General features: G+C 46.2%; 1 protein-coding gene across 1 annotated transcript in view; it reads right to left on the bottom strand.

Moving 5' to 3' along the window:
* The window catches only part of LOC119964807 (adhesion G-protein coupled receptor D2), a 447,246-nt gene that overhangs the window by 149,296 nt on the left and 270,420 nt on the right, over positions 1 to 27,530 (bottom strand). The window contains exon 22 of the mRNA XM_038794816.1: positions 23,140 to 23,332. Coding sequence (XP_038650744.1) covers positions 23,140 to 23,332 — 193 coding nt within the window. The remainder of the gene's footprint in view (positions 1 to 23,139; positions 23,333 to 27,530) is intronic.

Raw genomic sequence — 27,530 nt, 5'->3', positions numbered from 1 at the left:
TATGAATGCTAGGCTGAGTTTCAACAGTCAAAAATCACTTATCTCAGCAAGGGGCTAAGTTAGCATTCTGATTGACTGCTTTAAGCGGCTATTAAAGGATTAGCTATCTAGAAATTTGTTTTTATAATATACTGACCACTTAAGATGATTTACATTCTTTGAATGTGTTTCACAAATGAGAGATTTTTTTTCTGTACCAAGTGAGTATGAGGGAGAGCTCTATTCGATTTTTAGAAGTTATTTTATTTCTATCTTCACATGACTCCTAAAGGCTGTCCATAGAGGATATGGGTGATAACTATAGGGTTGGTAGAGGGCATAATGTAGGATGGAGATAGATGGGGATATAAGATACTTGGAGCTGGCAAAAGGGTGGTGAAGGGTGAGGGCTAAAGGGCCTGACCATCTTTTTTAAAACTGGGCTAAAATCTTAAAGTACTGAGGCAAGCCTTCCAACCAGCCTGCCTTGGCACTTGCCTGCCTACAAGGCAACCTCCAAACAGCCTCCAGAGTTAACAGGCCTGACTCGAACACATCCCCGTCCCCCTGGAGCATTTCCATGGATACAGGTCCAACAGGTCAGGAGCTTTTTCAACTTGAGCTTCCCGCTTCCACGGCCAAAACCCCACCTATTTTCATTGTTCATTAAAGTTAGTGAAAATGATTACCAGTTTCACCATTTTATACATCATTCACGAAGGAAAATATACCTCACAATTCCGATGTGCTAGGGTATGAATAATTTTTGAGAGACGATCTGAATAAATTTTTAGAGCTGGCAAGACTAGAGAATCTGTTCTTAGAGCAGAGACGGATACCATAGAATCATAGAATTTACAGTGCAGAAGGAGGCCATTCAGCCCATCGAGTCTGCACCGGCCCCTGGAAAGTGCACCCAACCTAAGCCCACACCTCTACCCTATCCCTGTGACCCCACGCGTTCTTTTTGGACACTAAGGGTAATTTAGCATGGCCAATCCACCTAACCTGCACATCTTTGGACTGTGGGTGGAAACCGGAGCATCAGGAGGAAACCCACACAGACACGGGGAGAAGGTGCAGACTCTGCACAGGCAGTGACCCAAGCCGGGACTCGAACCTGGGACTGTGAAGCAACTATGCTAACCACTGTGCTACCGCACTGCCCCTGGGGAGATCAAGAAAATAAGGAAAAACTGATCTCATTAACAGAAAGTTTGGTAACGAGAGACACAGATTTCAGATCATTTTAAAAGAACTAGAAGAGAGATGAATAGAATGTTTTTTAAGTATCTATAAGTTGCACAACCCTGCCTGGTGATAAAGAGTCAGCGCTCTCTTTCCAAAGGGAATTGGATGTGTACTTGAAAAGAAAAACAATTGCAGAGCAATGGAAAAAGAGGATGGGAATGTGGCTGATTGGGTAACTCTTTCAAAAAACAGGCATAGACAAGAGATAGAGATAGAGAAATACAGCACAGAACAGGCCCTTCGGCCCACGATGTTGCGCCGAACTTTTGTCCTAGGTTAATCATAGAATTTTGGACAATTTGTCATGGCCAATCCACCCAACCTGCACATCTTTGGACTGTGGGAGGAAACCGGAGCACCCGGAGGAAACCCACGCAGTCACGGGGAGGATGTGCAGACTCCACACAGACAGTGACCCAAGTCGAAATCGAACTTGGGGCCCTGGAGCTGTGAAGCAATTGTGCTATCCACAATGCTACCGTGCTGCCCTTAAGAAGTTAACCTACACTCCCTTATTCTACCCTAATCCAAGTACCTATCCAATAGCCGCTTGAAGGTCCATAAATTTTCCGACTCAACTACTACCACAGGCAGTGCATTCCATGCCCCCACTACTCTCTGGGTAAAGAACCTACCTCTGACATCCCCTCTATATCTTCCACCATTTATCTTAAATTTATGTCCCCTTGTAATGGTGTGTTCCACCCGGGGAAAAAGTCTCTGACTGTCTACTCTATCTATTCCCCTGATCATCTTATAAACCTCTATCAAGTCGCCCCTCATCCTTCTCCGTTCTAATGAGAAAAGGCCTAACACCCTCAATCTTTCCTCGTATGACCTACTCTCCATTCCAGGCAACATCCTGGTAAATCTCCTTTGCACCTTTTCCAAAGCTTCCACATCCTTCCTAAAATGAGGTGACCAGAACTGCACACAGTACTCCAAATGTGGCCTGACCAAGGTTTTGTACAGCTGCATCATCACCTCACGGCTCTTAAATTCAATCCCTCTGCTAATGAACGCTAGCACACCATAGGCCTTCTTCACAGCTCTATCCACTTGAGTGGCAACTTTCAAAGAACAATGAACATAGACCCCAAGATCTCTCTGCTCCTCCACATTGCCAAGAACCCTACCATTAACCCTGTATTCCGCATTCAGATTTGTCCTTCCAAAATGGACAACCTCAACTTGGGCAAATGGTCTCCTGTGCTGTATGATGCTGTGAAATTCATCCCAATATTTGATTCACTATATCGATAACATACTCACTTTAATTACATATTCTCACCAACTAGTCAATGATCACAGCAGATCATTCCTCAGGAAGCTAGGCTGTAGTTCAGTGCAATACTGAAGGAATGCTGTACTGTTGGAGATGTAGAATTTCAGTTGGGATGTTAAACCCAAGGTGCTCTCTGCCCTTTCAGATAGACATAAAAGAACCCATGGCGCTGCTTTGAAAAACACCAGGGGTGTTCTCCCAAGCATCTGGCTAATAACTACCCTTCAATCAATGTTACAAAACACAGATTATCTGGTCATTATCACAGTATTGTTAGCGGTACTTTGTGGTGCATAAATTGACAGCTCTATTTCCTACATTACAATATTAACTCGGCTTTAAAAATACTTCATTGGTTGCAAAGCGCTTTGGGATATGCTTAGGTGATGAAAGGCACTATATAAATGCAAATCCTTTTTATCTTTCAAAGCGATCACAATACCTAGCATTTAATTAATAATGTGTCACATTTGGTATTTTCTAAACTATCCATGAAATTAATCGACACTGTAAACAATTGTGCCACCATCTAATATCAGAAGTGCTTGACTTGCTGTGTGTCACATTCCTGATACTGGCCACATTGTTGAAAGAAGCACAGAGCGGAGGTCTGGCTTTTCTCGGAGAAGGAAGTGACCATTGACCACACTTGTGCCCCTCATAATGCCCACCTCGACAGTGGTCATGGAAAATGGTCTGAGCAGATCAGCATGTCGATGCTTCAAGCTGGGAAACTGCATTGTGCAAAGAGAACCAAAAATAAGAATAGGAAATGAGTTTCATATTTTATTTTTGTAAATACTGTATTTTCTCCCCACAGCCTCTGATAGTAGTACATCTGTGAGAGAATACCACAGAGCCCCTCTAGCTGTACTGTCTCCTCATTATGCAATTTTCTCCACCACTAATATAATTCAAAACACATTTAACATGCAGCGACACTGCTCAGGCAGCTTTATGCTGTGCATTGCAGTCTTAGAATTGGTTTCTTAAGGGAATTGATTAAACTCACATACAAACTGATGAAATGTGTAAAGTCTCAGATAATTGCCTTCCATACCATCACACATTTTAATAACTATAAGCATAATGATCTTTGATCCTCCCTAGAAACTGCATGAATTATAGAATCAGGCCTATGTTATGTATTTTGGTGACTAGCGAGGACATATGATTTTTATGTCACAAGTGAACCTGGTCACTCAGAAGTGAAGGCATAAATTGTTTCTGTCAAGTAGATTCACAGAACATCTCAAAGCTGTATACCTCAACAACAGGCATTTGATGAGAAGAACATATAACAATGTGAAATCTTACCAATCCAGAATGATCAGAATACAGACCAGTATTAATTCGACCCAACGGGTGGAGAACCAGTGGAAGGCCCACATCACTTCTGTGGGAAAGGCCTGACCTAATAAAGAGCCTCTCAGGTGCTTCACAGGTGTTTAGTCCCAGAGATGGAAATCCTGCTCCCAACCAGAGGCCAGCAGCTCTCCGTTGCTGTGAGCATCATCTGGATTGGGATCACGCAGAGTACTCAAATTTTCAATATTTTCCCAGATCTTCCAAGACCAGACATACGACCCAAGATACATGTCGAAATACTGCGGAAGTCAGGGTCCCCTGACCTCCATGAGAATTATTTGGAAAATTTGGCCTTCCGATAGGCATTTCTCCTGCTTCCCCGAAACGCTCTGAAAATGTCTCCCTATGTACCGATCCTCATAGTTACCCACGAAATGTTAGACTGGAAAATCCTAGCCTGAACCTGAGGAACAACAGAACTGACCCTACCACCACCCCTCTCCCCCCACCACCGACCGCCCCACTTGACCCACCCACTAAACCCCCAGACTAGCCCCGACACAAATACCCCCAACCACCCATATATCCCCAATTCCTCGATCTGACTTGGCTAATCCCCTGCTGAACACCAAGCTATCCTGCCAACCAGAAATATCTGCCTACTCCCCTCCTGACCCAACCTGACTAGCCTGAGATCTGACTACTCCTCCTGACCCAACCCAATTACTTCCCTCCACCCACCTGTCACCTCACCCAACTACCACCCTACCCAACCCCAACCCTACCCACCTGCTCCTCACCCACCTGCCATCTACCCACTTACCTACACATTTCACTAACAACCCTTTACCACCCAGGTATCTCCGATGACCTGCGAGACTCTCCGATGTCGTTCTGCCTGTTCAACATTTGTGTGGACCAGCACTGATCTGCACCCAGCCGCAGCCCCACTGGGAGGACAGAGAATAGAGGGAAGCTGGTGCATCCCGGGTAAGTAGGTCTTATGTAGCTTTAAGACCTATTTCCAGGAGCGCCATTTGGTCACGCCCATTTTTGTGCGTGAGTTCTGACCCCAACGCCTCTCGGGACTTGGGTGAATCTCGCAAAGCGCGGAGGCTTCCGGGGTGCCCATGAGAGGGCTCTCCCGGGATTCTCCGGCCACGTTGTGCTCTTGCTTGAACGCAACGCGACCAGAAAATCCCGCCCATTATTTTATATGTAGATATTATGTGCAAGCTGACTCCAAACAATGTTGGTGAATAGTATCCCAATCAGCGATGCTCATGGAATCGTCACTGTGAATGGATTTTAACATAAAGGTAAAATTTATCGCTTTCAGTTCCAGTGACAATTGTATGATAGTGCACAACTAGAATTAGACTAGGAACTGGCCAATGGAGGGAGGCATTAGAAAGGGTGATCAAACGTTACCCACAGCTCAGAATGTAGTTCATAAACCACCAAAGGAAACTTTGATGGTAGCTTTCACAAGGATTTTCTGTTTGAATATTATGGTTCATCACTCTGTTGGCATAGTAACAGAACATCTCTTTGTATTAACTTAACACATTTCAGGGCGGCACGGTGGCGCAGTTGTTAGCACTGCTGCCTCACGGCACCAAGGACCCGGGTTCGATCCCTGCCCCGGGTCACTGTCCATGTGGAATTTGCACATTCTCCCCGTGTCAGTCTGGGTTTCACCCCCACATCCAAAAGGTGTGTAGGCTAGGTGGATTGGCCACGGCGGCTCCTTAATTGGGAAAAAAATTAATTGGGTACTTTAAATTTTTAAAAAACTTAACACACATCTCACCTTTTACAACAGATTAATGTGCGCTGGGCAAGAAATGTAGATTGTTTTTAAAGGGAGAACGAATTTAGGCACAGTTTTAGAGAGTGGGGACAGGTTTGCTGTGTTCCTTCTTGTTGGCACCAAATATTTATGCAATTGTGATAATCAGCCTGCTGATTTGTGTTCTTTATTGAGGCTATTGTTGTCTTAATCACCTGTGGTGGTAGACTCAGACCTCAGTTAGTCTCTTTCAATGACCAGGCTATTTGTGTTTAGATGGCGGCCTTCTGTCTTGTATGATCATGATGTTTAGGCTGTGGTGGTAGACTCTCATGTTAAACATACCTTACTCTGACATGGCACATTTACTACAGAGGATGACAGTGGGCCGAGAAGGGCGCACAATTTACAGGCCTCTGCTTTTCCCAGCCCCTGTTCTTGGCCAGCTGAGCTTCTTGTTTCTTGCCTTTCGAAGCCCTTCCAAATAGTAAGCTTACAGAGGTCACAGCATTCAGCGACTGTCTCTCAGTTGTCAGTGTTAATGTCCATGATTTTCACGCTGTGCTTGCCGGCGTCCTTGTAGTGGAGCTGTGAACACCCAGGAAGTTGTGATCCAGTAGCTTGGTGGTCTTTGGGTACACTGCCCTCATTCAGCTGAAGAATATGGCTGAGCTAGCACAGACATCATTGGAATCAGTGTTTGCTGATGGAATTGGCATGCTCCTGGGCTTCTGAGGTGGTGACCTTGGCCTGCCAAGAGTTGCCAGGGATACGTCGGAGATAGGGAAGATGGAAACTGTTCATCCTTTCTCCTGTCTAATCTTAATATTAATTAGTGTCATAAATAGGCTTACATTAACACTGCGATGAAGTTACTGTGAAAATCCCCCAGTCTACTACGGTGGCTGCTCAGGTACACAGAGGGAGAATTTAGAATGTCCAAATTACCTAACAGCACGTCTTTTGGGACTTGTGGGAGGAAACTGGAGCACCCGAAGGAAACCCACGCAGATACGGGGAGAATGTGCCGGCTCCGCACATTCCTGGCCCAAGCCGGGAATCAAACCCGGGACCCTGGCACTATTAAACAACAGTGCTAACTGTGCCCACATGCTGCCAATCTATGTTATCCAGGTCTTAACACTGTCAAGGAGAGCACTGAGGTCACAGACTTCATGGCCTCATAGTCTGGTGTTCTCAATCAGGTTGCTGTTGTTCCACACTGCCTTACTCAGCTTGGGCCTAACAACCTCAGCGTTTGTGATAGGTGCGTTGAGTCCAGGATCAAGTGGCAGATTGGCGGTGATGTGGAGCTTAGATATGTGAAGCTGTCACCAACCTCCAGTGCAATATTGTCAGTTCTGATTGGAAGTGATATAGTAATGCCCTGGATCCATGACATTTTCTTCCTGATGCTGATGGCCAAGCCAAATTCTTTACAGGTAAGAAAGTCTGTTCATTTTCTGTTGAGAGTGTTCCTCAGTATTAAATGTTAGTTAGCATCAACAGCGTAGAACTACTCTTGATAAGGACTTGACACATGTTTGTTTTGGATCTTAAGAAGGCAAGGATGAACAGCTCCCTGTGGGTTCGGGCATGGAAGTAGATACCTTGGTGCATGTGACAGCAGCAAAGCTAAGAATATGCCAAAGAGTGTTGTGCCAAAAAAGAACCTTGTTTGACTCTACTATGGAATTAAAAGGCTTCCATGTTGCCCCGTCATAGCTGACCTTACTCATCAGGTCATGAAAAGAAGATCACATTGGGCAACTTTGGTGATCAGCCATTTTCTTCAGGGGCTTAAATAGACCGCCCCTGCTCAAACGCTCAACTGCCTCAGTGACATCGATGAAGGCAATTGGCCGGATTAGATTGGTCCTGCTTTTTTTGGACAGAAAACATTTGGACTATTTTCCACATTCTTGGGTAGATGTGAGTACAGTACTAGTACTGGAAAAGCTTGAGTCAGGGCGCAGCTAGCTCTGGAGCACATGTCTTCAGTACGACAACAGAAATGTTGTCATGGCCCATAGCCTTTGCTATATTCCGTACCTTCAGCCATTTGTTATCATGCGGGATGCATCAAATGGTCTGAAGACTTGCATCAATGGGAACCTCGGGAAGAGATCAAGATCGGTCATCCACTCAGCACTTTTGGCTTAAGATGGTTGGCTTAAGATAGTTGTAAATGCTTCAGCCTCGTCTTTCACACTGAAATGCTGGGATCAGCCATCACTGAAAGTGATGTTATTTTGGCAGTTTCCTTCTCTAGTTAGTTATTTAGCTATTGACCATGATTCACGATTGAATGTAGTAGGACTGCAGAACTTTGATCTGATCCACTGGTTGTGCAATCGCTTGGCTCTCTCTTGTTTTGCTTCTTAGCATGCATACACCCCTATGTAGAGTGAGTGGTATGCTGGGCCATGCATTTACAAATTGTGTTGAATGCAATCTTTCTGTTGCTGATCACTAAGATGTCCAACTTTTAGCTGCTAGATCCATTCTGATTCTATTCCATTTGGCAAAATAGTATTGACATGCAACACAATGAAGGGTATCCACAATGTGAAAATAGGACTTTGTCTCCACAAGGACAGTGCAGAGGTCATTCCTACCAATACTATCACGGTAAGAAGTCTTACAACACCAGGTTAAAGTCCAGCAGGTTTGTTTGGAATCACTAGCTTTCGGAGCGCAGCTCCTTCTTCAGGTGAGCGCCAGTCACCTGATGAAGGAGCTGTGCTCTGAAAACTTTGATGGGCTTTGAGAAAGGGGAGGGAGTAGATGCATGCTTACACAATCTGGCGATTGTAAATCAGAAAAGACTGTGGGATGAGGGGGAAGTGGAATATGAGGAGGATTGTGTAGGGAGTTACCATGATCTTCAATTGTATCAGCACCGTGGTTTGGCATGACCTCAGCAATGAGGTCACCGACACATTCTCCTCCATCAGAGTGAGGACATTCAAACTGCTGATTAGGTGCTGCCACCTCTTAGCTCATCTTTTCCAGCGCGAGGGAGAAATGCATCAATGAATATGGTGCCATGTCTTTGGGTGATGTGGCTGTGATGGATGACTAGCTGACAATGTGTTCCAGCTGTAAAATGTGGGCGTGAGGTTGCAGCAATGCTAAATCCATGAAGTGAGGTGCAGCTGTAAACATTATGGATAAATCATGATTGACAGAGATTGCTGGCAGGTAGCTGATTCAGGTAGCTGACCAGAAGTATAAATGTTTCTTTGAACAGTGTGTGAGGCTAGTGATGCAGTGGGTAGGTTATGGCAGTTGAAGATGCATTCACTGACCTTGACCATTTAAGTGATGTAATTGAATGTCTTGCAGTACTGTATCCAGTTAATCAGGGCTTAATTCCCGTCATTGACTTTCACAGTTAGTTTTTCCGACTGCCTTTGCGCAGTTTATCTGGTGAGCCTTGTGGTGCCTTATCTACAGATGATTTCTCTCCTCCTCACTACCTCTTCTACCAAGGCATCCAATACAGCATCACAGTAACATAGGTACTTCCTGTCCTGCTGTGCCAAAATGTAGTGACCTTCTTGTTCACACCTTTTTCTGCATCTGCACCAACCTGACTGCACTGTCCCTTTAAGAAGTTCAGGCTGACTTTAGGTTGTGCATGCTAGCTTTAAATGGTGCAAACCGTACACAAATTTGGGTCCCCTGCTGAGGGACGAGGCCACTCTGCATCTTATGTGACACTGACTGCATGCAGCTCTCCTGTAATTTAGCAGCCACTACAAAACGCGTGTGCCTCCTGCATGGAAGCAATAAGCGTGGATCATCACCAATTGCGATACCCATGTCTATTTTTGAGTTTTGTTCAGTTTTCTGGCAGTAAAGTTCCAAACCAGAAGTATAAATGGGGAAATACGATTTACATTTAAAAGATTAACAGAAAATTAACATTTAATAAAGATTGAGGAATACAGATGAAATTAAGGAAATGAGACAAGAGACTGAGAAAAAAATGTTGAAATGTTTTTTAAATCTGCCACATTATTTTTTTGTCTGAAGGACTGAGTCTCCATGCTTCTTGTGTTCATTTTTCAGGACCAAAGAGGTTATTCGGCAGTAATTATCACTTAACGCATCGCTAAAAACTCAATTACTCCTGAAAGTACCAGCCTCAACATTTTCAGTTATTTCTGGTGCAGAATTGGTAAAGTACAGCACATTGACATTGTTACCAGCATTTCAGAGCAGGCTTTATTGGTGAAGACAGTAACAGCACACGATGTGGAGGAGTGGGACATTTCTGACAGAAACATTGGAATCCAACATTTAACAATATATGTACATTTTCCAAATTCCTGTCAGGTCCATTATAAAGCTTGAGGCTGGCAGGGCAGGTTGGCTGAATGGTTAATAAAGTATATGGGATTCTGGGCTTTATAAATAGGGGCACAGAGTACAAAAGTGAGAGGGTTATGATACATTTATGCAAAACACTGGTTCAGCCTCAACTGGAGTATTGTGTCCAATTTTGAACATTCTAAAACACATTTCAGAAAAGATGTGAAGGCCTAAGTATTGCTATCCTGGACCATACACACAACAGTTGCTAGGATACTGGACAGAAACTCCAATATTTTATTTTATTTGTAAGACTGTGAGGAAAGGATACTTTCATCCAGGAGTGACTCCATGAACAAATAGGGGTATGGTATATTAAAACAAACTTTATTACTAACACAATATTACTAACTTTAGCACAAAGAAAATAGCTTACAATTATCAGTTAAACAATGATTAACAACAAAATGAAACACCTAACTGCTGTCTTCCATCTCCACTCGAGCAATCTCAGGTCAAAATCCACATTTAAATAGAGTTAGCAGACTCGTGAATACTTGATGTAAAGTGATGTCTTGGATAAACCGCTTTGAGAGAGACCTTTCAGGAACCAGCTTGCAGATTGTTGCCTGTGTCAAGTACTATTTAACTTGCCAGCCTTTTCAGAAACTGCAGTTGTGTTCACAGGCAAAATCTTTTTAACTAAACTGCTTTAAGTGGTTAGTTTGTTCACAGACAGATGAAAACTGAACTCCAAAACTCAATACCTGACTTCTGGCAGCCCCTGGTTCCTCCCATTAACTACATCATCTTACTAAAGCTAAATACAATGTCTCGAGCTAAAAACAAATGTCTCTAATTAGCTACTCCCCAGGGAACCATCTTTATAAAAACTAATTTCCATTAGCCCTACTTCAGGTAAACAATATACATGGCTGGAATGAATGATGATTTCATATTTACGATGCTTTAATTGTACGTCTGTAACCCAAGTGTCTGCTGGTCTTGTAAAGCAGGATTTTAAAGAAAAAATACTACAGCTGTCGCACATACACTAATCCAGGCTTTTAGCCTTACTGCACCAAATGCAGAGAATACAATATTTAATTCCTACATTCGAGGCTCTCGGTAGCACGATGTGAGGGGGGAACGCGCATGAGGTGGCTCCCGCTGGAAAGCTGATACTTTGCCATTTTATCTGGTGCCATGGACCATTTACTTCTCAGGAACTCTGGTAATTTGGCGGGATAGAGTTTTCCTTTCTTGGAGCTGCCCAAAGGGAAGCAAAGCCCAGAGGAATGCGAGCTGAAACCCTTCGACTGATTCTGAGGTTTCTCAGGAATCATCTGAAGGTCAGATGGCAGGCGTGGCTTCTTCACCTCCAACAACTCCACTAACGGCCGAGACTCTCACCAGCATTTTGCCGAGCGAGTTTGATAAGCGCTGACAAAGCCTGTCGGTGGATGTTAAAATATCTCTTCAAACAAAAGTAAGACTGTCAAACCCCATGGGGCTACAATGAAAAGTATGGAGGCGGCATTATCGGATCACCTCTCTGGAGGCTGATCTTACTTTGGTGGTTGAAGCCAACAAATACTTAAAAACCAAACTGATTGACTTGAAGAATAGATTCAGGAGGCAGAACATTCGTATTGTGGGGTTACTGGAGGGACTGTGGGCCACACCCCTACTGAATATTCCTCGGATATGTTGGATGAGGGTGCATTTACATCCCCCCAAGAATTAGACCGAAGCCTCAATCTGGAGATCCGTCTCATGCAGTGATCGTAAGATTTGATAGTTTTAAAGAAAATGAACAGGTTCTTTGATGGGCAAGGGAACATTGTGATCTCAAGTGGAAAGTCCACTGCATTAGGCTACACCAAGACAGGAGTGGGTATCTGGCAAAAAGAAGAGCTGCTTTTAATGGGGTGAAATCCATCTTCTACAAGAATGGACTCAAGTTCGGAATGGTCTACCCAGTTCGCATTCGAGCGACGTTTGGGGGAAAAGACCCCTTTTTGACATGCTGGGAAATGCGTACCCCTTTGTTTAAAAGGTCAAGTTAGATGCCGATTGATCTATTTTATGGCTCTGTCGACGGGTGTGGTAGTCACCACTAGTAGTATATTACATGTATTACGGCACTGCCCGTATAGTAGAGGTACATGGGTAAATCCCTGCCTGCTGGCTCCGCCCAGTCGGCAGCGTATAAATGTGTGTGCTCGTCGGTGCTGCAGCCATTCTGGTTCCAGCTACAGGAGGCACCACATCTTTCTCAATAAAGCGTCGATTATTCCACTACTCTGGTCTTTGTGGTAATTGATAGTGCATCAATTTATTGAGCAAGATTTTTTAAAACGATGGATCTGCGCATCAAGCCTGATCATCAGCAACTGAGCCCTCAAGCAGCCAACGCTACGTCTGCCTTTGACCACTGGCTAGCCTGCTTCGAAAGCTACCTCCAAACAGCCGCTGAGGAACCCTCGGACTCGCAGAAGCTCCAAGTTCTCTATTCACGGGTGAGCCCTGACATTTTTCCTCTCATCTGGGATGCGCCCACCTACTCCCAAGCGATGGAGCTCCTGAAGGGACATTACGTTCGACCAGTCAATCAAATATGCGCCAGGCACCTCCTGGCCACGAGACAGAAACTCCCTGGGGAGCCTCTGGACGATTTCTGGCATGCCCTGCACATCCTAGATAGGAACTGTGACTGCCAGGCAGTTTCGGCAGTCCAGCACACCAATCTTTTAATTCGAGATGCTTACATTATGAAGTCTGCGTGCGTCCGCCAGCGGCTACTGGAAGGGAGTACACTTGATCTTGCGGGAACTAGGCAGCTACTAATTCGTTAGAAGTGGCCTCCCGTAACATCCAGTCCTATGCCCCTGACCGCGCAGCACCCTCGTGGGCATCGTGGGCCGCACCAGCTGCCGACTGCAGCTCACCGTTAGCCTGCGCCACGTGACAGCCAGTCAACTCTGGGGGGCCCAAGTGCTATTTTTGCGGGCAAAACAAACACCCCAGGCAGCACTGCCCGGCGCGGAGCGCGACCTGCAACGGCTGTGGGAAGAAGGGACACTTTGTTTCTGTTTGCCAGGCCCGGTCGGTCACCCCTGTTTCCAGGCCCGGCGTTCCGACACCCGCCATGTGCAACCCAAGGGCGCTGCCATTTTCCCCTTCACAAGCCACGTGCGGCCCGTGGGCGCCGCCATCTTCTTCACCACAGGCCACGTGTGGCCTGTGAGTGCTGTCATCTTTGATGCCACCCGCCATGTCCGCCCCGCGGGCACCGCCATCTTCGGCGCCATTTTGGACAGCGCCTCAGGACCCCTACTCGTGTGGCCGTTCATCGCCTGCCGCGACCTCCAGCACCGCTGACCAGCCCGGGATCTCCCAGCATGTGTTGCAGCTCGCCTCGATCACCTTGGATCAGTCCCAGCCCCGCAACCTCATGACCGCAACGACGACGGTGAAGACCGATGGCACAAGACATCTGCCTTTTTGACTCTGGGAGCACAGAGAGCTTCATCCACCCCACTACGGTAAGGCGCTGCTCCTTACTGGTACACCCTGTCACCCAGAAAATCTCCCTGGCCTCCGGATCCCATTCTGTGGAAATCCGGGGGCATTGCTTCGTGACCCTCACCGTCCAGGGCATAGAGTTCAGCAACTTCCGGTTTTACGTCCTCCCCCACCTCTGCGCTGCCCTGTTACTCGGCCTGGAATTTCAGTGCCATCTCCAAAGCCTAACCTTAAAATTCGGCGGACCCCTATCACCGTATGCGGCCTCACGACCCTTAAGGTCGATCCACCTTCCCTGTTTGTGAACCTCACCCCGGATTGCAAACCCATCGCCACTAGGGGCAGACGTTACAGTGCCCAGGACAGGACCTTCATCAGGTCGGAGGTCCATCGGCCTCTGTGGGAAGGGGTCATTGAGGCCAGTAACAGCCCCTGGAGAGCTCAAGTGGTAGAGGTGAAGACTGGGGAGAACCACAGGATATTCATTGACTACAGTCAGACCATCAATTGGTACACGCAGCTCAACGCATACCCCCTCCCACGCATATCTGACGTGGTCAATCATATTGCGCAGTGTTGAGTCTTTTCCACAGTGGACCTGAAGTCTGCCTACCACCAACTCCCCATCCGCCCTGAGGACCGCCAATACACTGCGTTTGAAGCAGATGGCCGCCTCTATCACTTCCTCAGGGTTCCCTTTGGCATCACTAATGGGGTCTCGGTCTTCCAGCGAGAGATGGACCGAATGGTTGACCGGTACGGACTGCGGGCCACCTTCCCGCACCTAGATAACATCACCATCTACGGCCATAATCAGTAAGACCACGACGCTAACCTCCTAAAATTCCTCCAGACCGCCAAACTCCTTAATCTCACGTACAATAAGGAGAAATGCGTGTTCCGCACCAACCGCTTAGCCATCCTTGGCTATGTCGTGGAAAATGGAGTCCTAAGGCCCGACCCCGACCGCATGCGCCCCCTCATGGAACGCCCACTCCCCCACTGCCCCAAGGCCCTGAAACGATACCTGGGGTTTTTCTCCTACTATGCCCAATGGGTCCCTAATTATGTGGACAAGGCCCGCCCACTCATTCAGTCCACAGTTTTTCCCCTGACAACCGAGGCCCACCAGGCCCTCAACCACATCAAGGCGGACATCGGCAAGGCCACGATGCACGCGGTCGACGAGTCCCTCCACTTCCAGGTGGAGAGCGATGCATCAAATGTAGCTCTGGCCACCACCCTCAACTAGGCGGGCAGGCCCGTGGCCTTCTTTTCCCGCACCCTCCATGCCTCCGAAATTCGGCACTCCACTGTCGAAAAGGAGGCCCAAGCTATTGTGGAAGCTGCGTGACATTGGAGGCCGGCAGGAGATTCACTTTCCTCACTGACCAACGGTCAGTTGCCTTCATGTTTAATAACACACAGCGGGACAAGATCAAAAATGACAAGAACTTGAGGTGGAGGATCGAACTCTCCACCTATAATTATGAGATCTTGTATCGCCTGGGGAAGCTCAATGAGCCCCTTGATGCCCTATCCCACGATACATGTGCTGGCGGACAAGTGGACCCACTCCGGGCTCTCCACTATGACTTCTGCCACTCGGGGGTCACCCGGTTCTTCCATTTCATTAAGGCCGCAACCTGCCCTACTCCATTGAGGAGGTCAGGGCTGTCACCTGAGACTGCCAGGTCTGTAAGGAGTGCAAGCCGCACTTCTACCGGCCAGACAGAGCACACCTGGTGAAGGCTTCCGGCCCCAATAGCTCTCTGCATGGACTTCAAAGGGCCCCTCCCCTCCACCGACCGCAACACGTACTTTCTGAATGTGATTGATGAGTACTCCCGGTTCCCTTTCGCCATCACATGCCCCGATATGACTTCTGCCACAGTAATTAAAGCCCTCCACAGCATCTTCACTCTGTTCGGTTTCCCCACCTGCATCCACAGCGATTGGGGATCCTCTTTTATGAACGATGAGCTGCGTCAGTTCCTGCTCAGCATGGGCATTGCCTCGAGCAGGACGACCAGCTACAACCCCCAGGGAAATGGGCAGGTGGAGAGGGAGAACAGGACGGTCTGGAAGGCCGACCTGCTGGCCCTGAGGTCTAGAAATCTCCCGGTCTCCCGTTGACAGGAGGTCCTCCCCGACGTGCTCCACTCCATCTGCACTGCCACTAACGAAACCCCTCGCGAACGTGTGTTTGCCTTCCCCAGGAAGTCCACCACCGGGATCTCGCTCCCAACATGGCTGACAGTTTCTGGATCCGTCCTCCTTCGGAAGCATGTGCAGACCCATAAGTCGGACCTCTTGGTCGAAAAAGTCCACTGCTACATGCGAACCTGCAATACGCTTACGTGGCACACCCCAACGGGCGCCGGGACACAGTCTCCCTCCGGGGCCTGGCACCCACTGGATCCCCACCCACGACCCCCGACCTGACACCGCCACCCCCCCCCCCCCCCCCCCCCCCGTGTCACTCACCCTCCCTCCTGCGAACCTCACCGCAGCCCCTGCCCCAGTAGGATCCGTCCTCCCACTGGTTCCACTCAGGGGTGATGAATATGAGGACTACACGCTCCTGGAGTCACAGGTGACCAAGCCGACGCCTGCATCACCACCAGGACAGAGGCGATCACAGAGGAGGGTCAAGGCCCCCGACAGACTTAACTTGTAATGTTGTCCACTACACCCGCCGGACTCTTTTTTTAACAGGGGGTGTATGTGGTAGTCACCACTAGTAGTATATTACACGTATTACGGCACTGCCCGTATAGTAGAGGTACATGGGTAAATCCCTGCCTGCTGGCTCCGCCCAGTCGGCAGCGTATAAATGTGTGTGCTCACCGGTGCTGCAGCCATTCTGGTTCCACCTACAGGAGGCACCACATCTTGCTCAATAAAGCCTTGATTATTCTACTACTCCCGTCTTTGTGGTAATTGATAGTGCATCAACGGGCACTTCACATTTCATGTCCAATGTTTGGGTGTGCTCTTAATGCCTTAGGTTACATTTGTGCTATTTGTTACTTACATCAATCTATTGTTACTTGTCTCTTTTCATCGTTGTTGTTGGGGATGATAGTTAACTCTAGTGTGGCATTGTTTTAGAAGGTTTTATTTTCCAGTTGGGATTCTCCCCTCGAATATAGGTGTTGGTTAACAGGAGAGGTGTCAGAGGATTTTCTGCAGCTCAGTACAATAGGTTTTTAAAAATTAGATTAGAGTTTGTGTTTAACTTTGTTTTGTTAACTGTAGGATTTAGGATATAATCTACACTGTCTGTCACTGCTTCGGTATGGCGTATTCGGGTCGGGGTGATGGTTTAGTGTTAGTTTGCTGACGGTGTCTGATGGTCTTCCTTTGTCGTGTCATCTGACTTGGCTCGGCGGCCATCTTGCGTGGATCTTTTAACTATATTTTTTCAGTGTCCTTTGGTGGGTTTCTCTTTTTGGGAATGGCTGACTCTGGATTAAGGGATGGGGGAGGATCTCCAATCTGTTTGGTTACCTGGAATGTAAGGGGTTTAGCTGGCCCAGTAAAACGGTCGAGAGCATTCGCCCAACTTAAGAGTCTGAACTCTGATGTTGTTTTGTTACAGGAAACCCACTTGCGTGTCAAGGATCAGAACCGGCTACACAAGACTTGGGTTGGGTAGGTTTTTCACTCCAGTTTCAATGGCAGGGCCAGGGGTATGTGCAATTTAATTATTTTTAAAAAAATATATTTTTACTGCAAGATTTTCATTTTATATAAACAAACATATCACACACATAATCCGATTATACAAACTAACAGAAATAAATATTATACCTCTTTGAATTCAGCCTAGACACTATGCGATTAAACTATACACTTGTGGCACGCATTTTTCCAGAGTGTTTAATATTTACAGATTGTGACAGGTACGGTAGATTAACAAAAATAATAGAAGCAAAATGAAAAACTCCCCTTGGTGACGCCCGAGGGAAAGGCGGGTATTCCCATCGTACAGCAGCTGAGGGCAAGGCCCACTGAAGGTGGTGAGGCCACATCTGGGAACTTGGCCCTTCTCTTGGGGCTGTAGTGCTGATCATGGGCCCCCAGGCCCCCGTTGTATCTTACGCCTGTCACTTTCCTTGTGTTCTGGGTGCGACCTCCTCCCCTCCCACCTCCTCTCTCCCTCCCGGGTTCCGGTGCCTTCCCTGACTCCATGGAATTGATGCATTCAAAATCTCCTCCAGTCCTAACAGTGCTTCCAGTCCTTGCTTCTTTTCCTCCGTCACAGCTGGTATGGCCAGCCTGTCCAGGAACTGTTCAATCTTCCGAGTGCCCCTTTGGGGACTCGGAGGTGTACATTCCCCAGTCGAAAGTCCCAAAGGCTCCGTTGATCTCGTATGAAGCAGTGACTACCCCTCCCATTCCCATTCCTTACCTGGACTATCGCTCTTGTGACATCCTGTTTTCTCCGCTGGAAGCATACATAAGATCTAGGCGACTTAAAACTGATGAAGCTTTGGAGGAATAGCGGGAAAGTAGGAAAATCTCAAACGTGCAATAAAGAGGGCTAAAAGGGGTTGTGGTGATGTACATCACTGTAAATACACAAGGGGTTAATGTAAATACATGTAGACTAGCTAGACACCAGAGGGAGCACCAGAGACATGACACTCACACACTCAACCAATAGATCAGTTAGATAGGACACGACCAATGGGCATTCACGATGCACACAGAGGTGACACGGCAACAGGAGGGCATTACACCAACCCATATATAAAGGACACCAAACACATGATCTGCCTCTTCCCAGTGGAGACAGTCAGTGAGTACAGACACAGGGTTGATTCAATATCACTCCCATCACGTGGATTGTAGCAGACTGGTTTGTCAGTCTGGGTAGCTATAGTAGGATTAGCAGTAGTGTCGAACCCGAGTAACAGAACTGTATATAGTTTAATAAACGTGTTGAAGTTATCTCCACGTCTGAACCTTCCTTTGCCAAGTGCACCACAAGGAAGCCGCTTATGCCACACTGATAGCATAACAAGACAGGGGTCATGAAATATCTTTGGCTAACAGGGTTAAGGAAAATCCCAAAGCCTTTTATTCGTATATAAGGAAAAAGAGGGAAACTAGAGAAAGGATTGGCCCACTCAAAAACAAAAGAGGGAGTTTATGCGTGGAGTCAGAGGAAATGGGTGAGATTCTTAATGAGTACTTTGCATCGGTATTCACCAAGGAGAGGGACATGACGGATGTGGAGGCTAGGGATGGATGTTTAAATACTCTAGGTCAAGTCGGCATAAGGAAGGGGGAAGTTCGGGTATTCTAAAAGGCATTAAGGTGGACAAGTCCCCAGGTCCGGATGGGATCTATCCCAGGTTACTGAGGGAAGCAAGGGATGAAATAGCTGGAGCCTTAACAGATATCTTTGCAGCATCCTTGAGCACGGGTGAGGTCCCGGAGGACTGGAGAATTGCTAATGTTGTCCCTTTGTTTAAGAAGGGTAATCCAGGGAATTATAGACCTGTGAGCTTGACGTCAGTGGTCGGCAAACTGTTGGAGAAGATACTGAGGGATAGGATCTATTCACATTTGGAAGAAAATAGACTCATCAATGATAGGCAGCATGGTTTTGTGCAGAGAAGGTCATGTCTTACAAACCTAATAGAATTCTTTGAGGAAGTGACAAAGTTAATTGATGAGGGAAGGGCTGTAGATGTCATATACATGGACTTCAGTAAGGCGTTTGATTAAGTTTCCCATGGCAGGTTGATGGAATAAGTGAAGTCGTATGGCGTTCAGAATGTACTAGCTAAATGGATAAAGAACTAGCTGGGCAACAGGAGACAGAGAGTAGTGGTGGAAGGGAGTGTCTCAAAATGGAGAAACGTGACTAGTGGTGTTCCACAGGGATCCGTACTCGGACCACTGTTGTTTGTGATATATATAAATGATCTGGACAAAGGTATAGGTGGTCTGATTCGCAAATTTGCAGATGATACTAAGATTGCTGGAGTTGCAGATAGCGAGGAGGACTGTCAGAGAATACAGCAATATATAGATAGATTGGAGAATTGGGCAGAGAAATGGCAGATGGAGTTCAATCCAGGCAAATGCGAGGTGATGCATTTTGGAAGATCTAATTCAAGAGCGGACTAAATGGTCAATGGAAGAGTCCTGGGGAAAATTGATGTACAGAGAGATCTGGGAGTTCAGGTCCATTGTACCCTGAAGGTGGCAACGCAGGTCGATAGAGTGGTCAAGAAGGCATACAGCATGCTTGCCTTCATCGGACGGGGTATCGAGTATAAGAGTCGGCAGGTCATGTTACAGTTGTTTAGGACTTTGGTTAGGCCACATTTGGAATACTGCGTGCAGTTCTGGTCGCCACATTAGTAGAAGGATGTGGATGCTTTAGAGAGGGTGCAGAGGAGGTTCACCAGGATGTTGCCTGGTATGGAGGGTGCTAGCTATGAAGAAAAGGTTGAGTAGATTAGGATTGTTTTCGTTGGAAAGACGGAGGTTGAGGGGGGGACCTGATTGAGGTCTACAAAATTATGAGAGGTATGGACAGGGTGGATAGCAGCAAGCTTTTTCCAAGAGTGGGTGTGTCAATTACAAGGGGTCACGATTTCAAGGTGAGAGGGGTAAAGTTTAAGGGAGATGTGCGTGGAAAGTTTTTTTACGCAGAGGGTGGTGGGTGCCTGGAACGCTTTGCCAGCGGATGTGGTAGAGGCAGGCACGATAGCATCATTTAAGATGCATCTGGACAGATATATGAACCGGCGGGCAACAGAGGGAAGTAGACCTTGGAAACTAGGCGACAGGTTTAGATAAAGGATCTGGATCGGCGCAGGCTGAGAGGGCCAAAGGGCCTGTTCCTGTGCTGTAATTTTCTTTGTTAGTAGGTGGTTGGCCTTGGTCCCCGTGTTAATAAAAATGTTCCTTATGCCTGACGGAGCTGGTTCACTGCTTTCCAAGTAGAGAGCGGGCCAAGTTCCAGTTGGAACTGTCCCCCCCTGCCAGCAGCCCCACGGTCCAACGATGTGCAGGTTAGTTGGATTGGCCATGCTAAATTGCCCCTTCGTGTCCAAAATGGTTATGTGGGGTTACTGGGATAGGGTTGGAGCGTCGGCCTAGGTAGGGTGCTCTTTCGGAGAGTCAGTGCGGACTCGATGGCCGACTGGCCTCCTTCTGGACTGTAGGGATTCTATGATTCTAACTCCCTCCATAGACGGCATCATGAAGATGTTTAATACCTTTGGCTCCTTCTCTGGCTATAAATTCAATCTCGGTAGGGGTGAGACCTTTCCACCTCTCGAAAACAAGTTCTCGCTATTTTGGGGTTCAGGTGGCCCACAATTGGGCCTCACCTCATAAGTTAAATTACTCAAGCCCGATTAATAATGTTAAAACGGACTTACGGAGGTGGAACACTTTCCTCCATCTCTGGTGGGTAGGATCCAAACAATTTAAATAGATGTACTTCCTAGGTTTTGTACTTACAAGATTTCTATTTTTCTTTCAATTTCTCCCCATTTTTCTACCCAAATCCTTTTATATTAAGGATAACATCTGCTTTTATTTGGATGGGTAAGAATCCAGACTCTGCAGAATTCTACTCCAAAGGCACAGATAGACAGGGCTTGGCTCTCCCAAATTTGTTTTACGATTGGGCTATTATCATCCAAAACATTCTGTTGTGGATCAGTGACCCCAATTCTATTTGGGGCTACTTCTACTTTCCATGCCATAATTACTGCACTGTTGCCCTTTTCCCCCACTAGATTTTCCTCAAAACCAGTGGTGGTCTCTTCACAGTTTTGGCAACATTTTAAGCTCCTTTCCCTGTCTTCCCTGGCCTCTATTTGTAACAATCACCTTTTCTTACCTTCTGGATTGGACTCAACATTTGAATCATAGAAAGCAAATGGACTTGAGTATTTTGGGAATCTATTTGTAGAGAGGAGGTTTGCCTGTTTTAGAGAGCTGGCTGACAAATTTCACCTACCAAGATTCTAGCCTTTTTCTTTATTTTCAAGTTCGTAACTTTTCGCGTAAGGTTTCCCCTTCCTTTCCTTTGGTTCCACTTTCCTCGTTGCTGAAGAGGACTTTATCCTTGTTCAGCATGGTGAGGGGTCTATTTCGGACCTTTATGGCTATATTCTCGCATCGGATCCCGCCCCAATGGGTTAAGGGCGAGGCGGGAGAGTGACTTACTAGTGAAGCTTGGAGGGAGGTCCTTTACAGGGTCAACTCCACGTTCTCATGTGCCCAGTTGAGCCTAAGTGAGTTCAAGATGCACTTGACCAAGGCAAGGATGAGTGAGGTTTTTCAAAACGTTCAGGACAGATGAGACTGCTTGCTTGCCCAGCTAACCACGCGCACATGTTTTGGTCTTGCTCCAAACTCGCCAGCTTCTGGGCTTCCTTTTTTAGCACTATGTCGGAGATAAACCGGGTGGTTTTAAGCCCATGTCCATTAGTAGCCATATTCGGGGTTATGGATTCACCGATGTTTTATTCTGGGGTCGGGGCAGATGTTGTCATCTTTGTCTCTCTGATTGCCCTGAGGCAAATATTCTTTAGTTGGAGGTCCCCCATTCCGCTCAGTGCTTCTGCCTGGTTGGCCGATTTAATATAACTTCTACACTTAAAGTACAGGAGAAAATTAAATGCACCATTAGTGGGTCAGTGGAGGTGTTCTACCTGAGATCTAGATCTGTCACCTTTTGTGTGGGTGGGGTTAGTTATAGTTGTTTAAGTTTAATTATGATGTTTTTGTGTTATATTTGCTTTTTGCTTGTAATTTTAGTTTCTGCGCTCTTGCGTTCTCATTGGTTGCTTGTTCGTTATTTTCTGATGTAAAACTTCGATAAATATACAAAAAAAAAAGAAATTCCTCCATTCATCGCATTCAGAAAAGATAGTGCCTGGGATGAGGAACTTAATTTATATATACAAATTGCAGAAGCTGGGGCTGTTCTCATTGGAGAAGAGAAGGTTGAGAAATGATTTGATAGAGGTATTAAAAATCATAAGGGCTGTGGACAGAATAGACCGCGAGGAATTGTTCCGATTGGATAAGATCCAGGACACTGATTTAAGGTGACTGGCAAAACAAGCAATGGCAAAACGAGGGAATGTTCTTTTAAACAGAGTGAGTGGTTAGGATCTAGAATGCAATTGTTGAGCCAGACTCCATTATGGCTTTCAAAAGAAAATTTGATCATTATCTGAAGAGGAAAATATTGCAGGGCTACAGGGGAAAGGCAGGAGTTTGGCACTAGGTCAATTGCTGGCTCCTTCTGTACTGTAACCATTCTATGATTCTTCAATGATTTTATGATAGCCTCACTATAATTTCTGATATTATTCGTTCTCTGATATCCTATGAACTCTGATAGGTATATTCTCCTCCATAGTTCTCTGTAACCCTCATGAAAGAGAAAGAGAATCCATACAAAACAATCTCGTTGACGCCACATAGCAAGTGCACTACTACATTTGGGAAATAGCCTGGTAGTTTACCAAATCCAACATTTTTCAGATATTTATGAGTGGTTTCACTGAATAATTCAATATTCTGATCACTTTACATTGACATTTTATTTGATATTTCTGATAAAAGGTTGTGCCTCAACAGACAACTGTTGTAACTCAAAAGACACAGCTAAAACAAAACTCACTCTCATTAGTAGCGGCTGGGTTTTCATAAATGACACTGTTGTCATAGAAAGACAGTTTGCAAATGCCTTGCAGGTTGGTTCCATCTGTAACCTGTGGCCCATCATCTTTAGCAAGGCTTTCCGACCCTGTCACAGGTGAACTAGCAGGTCTGGAGCTGGTCAAAGAGCTTGATGGTCGGGAGGTAGCACAGTTCTGTAAAACAGAATACAAATAAGGTTTGAATTATTTGTTGATCTCACTGAATTCAAATTCAGAATCAGGTTTTAGCCCTTTGAGAACTTTTCAGTCAGACATCTCATACAAAAATGAATCGCCCTATTTTGTTTTTAAAAGTACAACACTGCAGGGTAGCACGGTGGCGCAGTGGTTAGCGCTGCTGCCTCATGGCGCCAAGGCCCCAGGTTCGATCCCAGCTCTGGGTCACTGTCCGTGTGGAGTTTGCACATTCTCCCCGTGTTTGCATGGGTTTCGCCCCCACATCCCAAAGATGGGCAGGCTAGGTAGATTGGCCACGCTAAATTGCCCCTTAATTGGAAAGAATGAAGTGGATACTCTAAATTTGGAAAAAAAATTACAACACTGCAAATGATCTTGGAATAGAAAAGAGAAAAGAACTGAATGAAAATTCTGGAAAGCAAAAATCAAAACAGAAAATTCTAGAAATACACAACAGGCCAGTCAGTATCTAGAAAGAGAAAGAGCAGGTTTATTGTTGCTTCAGGTGTGTACCCTGTAAAGTGCATCCAGTCTTCAAAGTCTAGTTATTTATCTGTACCAGTTAATGGTATCTCAGAAAATTAGCTGAAAGCTGGAAATATTGACGGGAATGAGGAATCACAAATGCTGCTGGAACTTGCAGGCCAAACTGGAACTGCAAGTTGCTGAATGGCCTTCGTCACCATGATATATGGAATGCTGGTTTTGCTGAGTATTACAACCCAGTAAACAAGTTATTTCAACTGGGCACGTCCGAACACTCCTGAAAGCTTCCAAAATGGCTAACATTGTGGCGACACTTCTAGATTTGATACACAACAATTCCCCACAACAATAACCAGCTAGCACCAGTGCCTATATCAATCTTTCCATGGGTGGTTTTTGACTGGGTGGAAAGGAAATCCCTGGAGCTAATTTCTAACTGATGTCTGGTCAAATGTGGTCATCTCCCAAAGGCCTGGAACTCGGTTCCAATGTCAGGAACGTAGAGTTGGGCCTTCCCGGGCTCTGCAAATCTGACCCGGGAAGGTGCGAATTTTATTCAGAGGGTGGCGGGGCTCTATGGAGATTGTGCCCACCATCCCTGGAGTGAGTGCAGAAGCTGCCGGGTGCGGAGGCAAGCTGGGCAGAAAGCCTGTGCCCCGGCACGGTGTCCAAGATTTTCAAAAAAGCCATAAAACAAATGAAAAAAGCCGTACAGCTCTCATTACCCCCTACACATTCCCCATGCCCCCTCAAACCCTCCTACCCATACCCTCCATGCCAGCCCATGCCTCTCTACACACCCCAATGGCCAAGTACAGGGGTAATTAAGCATCAATCGCATTGTTGTGGTATTCGAGTCACATGTAGGTCACATCAGGTAAGGACAGCAGATTCCCTTCCCTAAAGGACATGACTGAACCAGATTGTTTTTAGAACAATCCTATCATTACACGATCACCATTGCTGATATTCGCTTTTTAATTCCAGAGTTATTTAATTAACTGAATCTAAATTCTCCAGCTGTCATGGTGGTATGTGAACTCATATCTCTGGATCATTAGTCCAGGCCTATGGGTTATTAATTCAGTAACGTAACTATTGTGTTATCATTCCTGGGAATTATCAACTGGTAAGACCAGGTTTTTCATAAGTTTTTTGTCCCCATTGAGCTATTACCCAATGTCAACTACAATTCATAACTACATTATTTGATATAGTTAGATAGCCCGGATTATTTAAACATCGATCTAATTCAGTGATAGCACTCACAGATCTGAGTCAAAAGGATGTAGGTTCAAATCCAGTTTCAGCACCTGAGCACGATCCAGGCAGGCACTTCAATGCAGTACCGAAGGTGTTCTACATTATATTTTTTGATAGGACATGAATCCAGTTCCCCATCCACCTTCTCTGAACCCATCGTACTGTCCAAAGAGCAAGGGGTTACTCCCAACTAACCCCGCCAAAATTCATTGTTTATTTATCTCATTCCACAATAGGACTGCTATGTTCAACTAAAAGCCAACAGTGTCTATGCCTCAATAGTAATCATTGGATATGAAACATTTAGGGACACCACAAGGAGGCAAAAAGCAGTTTATACATACAAGTGCGTTCTTCTTTGGTATCTGAGCACCATGGACCTATTTAAGGCCTAATAATGAAAATAAATCATTGATAGCATTCAGATATTTTAGGAGTCCAAATAAAGGATAAATACAGAAAGAACTTAAATACTACTTTCTACTACCCTCTGGATGCCAGACAAGCAAATACCACTGGTATTATCCCAATGATAGTGGAACTCTAGCTGTGTGGGCAAACATAAAGATTCAGATATTGACTGGCAAGGAGTCATTCTATCTGTCTGATTTGGAGCAGTCCAGCATCGTATATTAATTCACCGCAGCCATTCTGTTTAATTTATGAAATGAAATTAAATGAAAATCGCTTATTGTCACAAGTAGGCTTCAAATGAAGTTACTGTGAAAAGCCCCCAGTCATCACATTCCAGCGCCTGTTCGGGGAGGATGGTACGGAAATTTATCCTGTACTACTATCTATATCTCAGAGCTGATGAGTGCTGAGAGTTCTAAGAGTTACTTTCTAGTTTTTCTCTTCAATTTAGAAATGAACTAAAAATTACTTTAAGTTAAGAGAATGTAAGTTTTATTCCAGCCTTGAAACAGAGGTATTCAAGCTTTCTGGGATGTTTTCTTAACAGTTCTCAACCACAGGATACATTGAGGGTTCAACCCTGATGTTTCGGAGCATAAACCACATCCATGACAATCACAGTCTTGCGTTTAGCATGTCCAGTGTGGGTGATGGAGTCCCTGATGATATTTTTCAAGAAGCCCTTCACAACCGCACAGGCTTCCACATAAGTGAGGTCGGAGATGCATTTAACGCCCCATGGTTAGGGAGGTGGTCACACTGCAGGTTAGGAGCATACAAGTAGAGGGGGAAATGGATGACCACCAGATAGTCTAAGAGAAGCAGGCAGGTAGTGCAGGAGTCCCCTGAGTCAATTTTACTTGATAATCAGTGAGTCCCTGAATATTATCTTGGGTGGATTTTCTGGTGTCTTTTCGGACCCCTTTAATGAGGCCTTAACCTCTTCCGGACAGCCTGCCCAGAGACAATGCCTAGTGGCGATATACAAGCTCACTGAGAGCTAGCTTAAACTGGTTTTCAGAAGCTGGGATCAGTTGTTTTTCAGGGAGCATATAAACAGTGCTACCATATCTGCGCTGATAGTGAAAAATGGGAGTACCAATTCTGACCCCTATAGGGGGCCAGCACGGCGCTGGAGTGGTTCACACTGCTCCAGCCTCCCATTCCGGTGTGAACTGTGTGCTGCCCCAACCCACGCATGCGTGAGGGCCTCCCGCAATGTGCCGGCCCCAACACAACATGGCACGGGAGTTCAGGGGCCGGCGCGTAAGAAAATAGGCCCGGGCAGCGAGAGGCCGGCGCGCCGATCGGTGGGCCCCGATCACGGGCCAGGCCCCATCGTAGGCACCCCCTGGATGCCTACGAACACATCTCCAGGAATTGTCATCCACCTAGCTGCAGAAACTTGAGGCGCTGGGTTTGGGACTGAAGTGGCGAATGGATCACTGTGATACATCTGCAAGGCACAGAACCACATGGATAGCGTGGTTAGGGAGGTGGCCACACTGCAGGTTAGGAGCATACAGGTAGAGGGGGAAATCAGTTGATTATTACTTGATAATCAGTTTTCCATTTTGGATGCTGGTCAGGGCGATGGTTTCTCAGGGGACTGCAGCCAGACCCAAGTCTGTGGCACCACGGGTGGCTCAGCCACACAGGAGGAGAGGAAGACTGGAAGATCTTTAGTGACAGGGAATTCAATAATCAGGGGACCAGACAAATACTTCTGCAGCAGTAAGTGTGACTCCCTAGTGCCAAGGTCAAGGATGTCATGGAGTGCTGCAGGATGGCCTTCTAGAGGAGGGTGAAAAGCCAGAGGATGTGGTCCACATATAGTAATGACATTGGTAGGAAGATGGATGAGGTCCTCTGAGCAGATATTAGGGAGTTAGGAAGAAAATTTAAAATAATGACTTCAAGGGCAGTAATCCTACTATTATTCCCAGTATTGTGTGTTAGTGAGCATAGGAATAGGATGATTGATCAGCTGAATACGTGGATGGAGTGTTGG

This window comes from Scyliorhinus canicula, chromosome 4 (assembly GCF_902713615.1).
Source record: "Scyliorhinus canicula chromosome 4, sScyCan1.1, whole genome shotgun sequence".
In the NCBI taxonomy this organism is placed as follows: Eukaryota; Metazoa; Chordata; class Chondrichthyes; order Carcharhiniformes; family Scyliorhinidae; genus Scyliorhinus; species Scyliorhinus canicula.
The sequence above is the reverse complement of the archived record's forward strand: the minus strand, read 5'-3'. Positions and strand labels throughout refer to the sequence as shown.